Genomic DNA, 2,680 nt, shown 5'->3' with positions numbered 1-2,680 from the left:
ATTGACAAGTGGTTTAGGACCTTCTACTCAAAATTTGTCCCACTGATCAACAGCATTGTAATCATCTGGGGGCTAGGTAGAAATGCAGAATTTCAGGCCCCATCCCAGACCTACTGCATGAGAATCTGTATTTTAACAAGATGTGCAGATGATTCAAATGCACATTAATATGAAGCACTGGTTTAGGATTTAGAAGAACTTGCTGAACATAGATTGGGAGTTCCAAAGGACATAGTGGAAGGCTTTGGTGGTAGGAATAGCAGTAGGTAAGGTTGACAAGCAGGGAGATTGAACAGAGCAATACAGGGACAGGAATGCATACTTTCTTTACCCCTTCAGGTTGCCTCTAAACTTCTACTCTTGCCTCCAACTCTCAGAATGTGGTGGATCTTTCCCATGTCACTTCACTGAATGCAGTTGTTTTTAGCAGTTTGGCTAAAATGACTGATTATAGTGATGTTATTTTTTCTTTTAAATTTCTCTATTTTCCAAATTTCTTACAATGTTCACATGTTGCTTTTATAATAGAACAAAATAGCATAAAATATATATTAAGGAAATATAAAGTGGCAAAGGATGAAAGGGTTAAGCTGTGCCATGATGTGCTACTCTGCAGGAACTGACCTATTAGCTGTTATCTGTCAGCTGACCCATTTACAACCTCCAGTTCTTTAGAAATCAGTACTATCTCTAGAGATAAGAATAAGGTCTATGGTGCCAACTGAAGCTTCACCATTTTTCTCCTGGCTGTGACTTTCCTATGTGCTTTGGCTACCTCCCTGATGCAGAGCCTATCTGAGAAAGCCTCTGTTAATCATGTGGTCAGGGATAGCTCACTGATCCTGCCGAGGTGTAGTAGGGTTTAGTAAAAGCAATAAATACAGAAGAGGATAGTCTTTTGGAAAGCCATCCATGAAACAACTCTCTAGAGACTTTCACATACTTTTATTCTCATATGCTTTCAAACAGTTGTTGGAGATATGCACCTACAGCATATATTGTCTTTTTATACCAATCGGAGTCTTTTCATACCATTCAGAAAGACATTTCCTTCTCCTGTGGCACAAAATATATTTAGCCATTCTATGACTCAGAGTTACGGTTCCCTTCAACATTTCCACCTCCTCTGCCGGAAGCAGCTGAACTTCTTTTATAGAGTTTTCTATCACCCAGCTTGTAGCACTTACAGAGATTCTTATTTCTTGACCTTTTTTCATACCTGACTTGTTCAAATAAACCACTATGAGCCTCCAAATGGCACAATGTTTCTAATTTAAGTCAAAGTAAAATGTGACTTTTCTTGTGGAGCAATGATTGCTAATCACGCCGGGTCTTGTGAGATTTTTATAATGGGGATAAATAAAATTGAGATAAATCTACCTGTGACAGGAAAGACAGTATCAGGTAAAATGCTGTTATAAGACAGAGCTGTCTAGAGTTGATGACAGTATCTAATCCCAGTTTTTATATCATCTACTTACTGTTAAATATACGGTGTCTCTCATTGGTCAAGTAGTAGTTTATTGAAAATGATCTCTTTTTGAACCACACGTGTAAGGATGATAAATGGTATATCAACTCTATTTAGTAAGGGTTAATGCTGAAAATGATCCCAAACTGTGCCCTTACTTTTGGAATGAACAATGGTTTCCCCACCAGTCGTTTTCAAAGTGTGGCCTAAAGAAGTGTGCCCATGCTAACAATCACTTGGGGTGTCTGTTAAAAACACAAATTCCTGGGCTTTAACTCAAACCTACTCAATCAAATTTTCCAGGAAGAGGAAATGTCTGTATATTTATTAAGCACCTAGAGTAATTTTTATCATCAAGTAAGTTTGAGAACTTACTGGTAAAGAATCACCTGCATCAAAAAGCAGTGGTGGTGATTCCTGCTAAATACCCAAATTACTACTCTTCCACAGGAGGCTTACACGCCGCCGGTCGTGCTGCTGCCATGTCTCTAGTGATCCCTGAGAAGTTCCAGCACATTTTGCGAGTTCTCAACACCAACATCGATGGGCGGCGGAAAATAGCTTTTGCCATCACTGCCATTAAGGGTGTGGGTCGAAGATATGCTCATGTGGTGTTGAGGAAAGCAGACATTGACCTCACCAAGAGGGCAGGAGAACTCACGGAGGATGAGGTGGAACGTGTGATCACCATTATGCAGAATCCACGGCAGTACAAGATCCCAGACTGGTTTTTGAACAGACAGAAGGATGTAAAGGATGGAAAATATAGCCAGGTCCTGGCCAATGGTCTGGACAACAAGCTCCGTGAAGACCTGGAGCGGCTGAAGAAGATTCGGGCCCATAGAGGGCTGCGTCACTTTTGGGGCCTTCGTGTCCGAGGCCAGCACACCAAGACCACTGGCCGCCGAGGCCGTACCGTGGGGGTGTCCAAGAAGAAATAAGTCTGTAGGCCTTGTCTGTTAATAAATAGTTTATATACGTAAAAAAAAAAAAATACCCAAATTACTGAGTCTTACTGACTCTCTGGAAGTAGAGCCCAACAGCTGCAAACCACTGCGTCTTTACTGATGAACTCTGTCTTTAACATTGATTGTTTACCTGAACCCAGAAGACAATTCCTTAAGTGTTTCAGAGGTTCAGGAATATTTTCAGAAAAACTCTTTCACATTGGAAATGAAAAAAAACTGAAAAGTGTAAATTTTATGACTG

At 40.5% G+C, this 2,680-nt stretch overlaps 1 protein-coding gene across 1 annotated transcript; it reads left to right on the top strand.

Annotated features, from left to right (window-relative positions):
- The first annotated feature begins 1,910 nt into the window (after positions 1-1,910).
- Positions 1,911-2,453, top strand: LOC138378211 (small ribosomal subunit protein uS13). Its single transcript, XM_069463540.1, has one exon. It carries the CDS (start codon positions 1,954-1,956, stop codon positions 2,410-2,412), a length of 459 nt encoding a protein of 152 aa, XP_069319641.1. The 5' UTR covers positions 1,911-1,953; the 3' UTR covers positions 2,413-2,453.
- The last annotated feature ends 227 nt before the right edge of the window (positions 2,454-2,680 follow it).

The sequence above is a fragment of the Eulemur rufifrons genome, chromosome 30 (assembly GCF_041146395.1).
Source record: "Eulemur rufifrons isolate Redbay chromosome 30, OSU_ERuf_1, whole genome shotgun sequence".
Classification (NCBI taxonomy): Eukaryota; Metazoa; Chordata; class Mammalia; order Primates; family Lemuridae; genus Eulemur; species Eulemur rufifrons.
The sequence above is the reverse complement of the archived record's forward strand: the minus strand, read 5'-3'. Positions and strand labels throughout refer to the sequence as shown.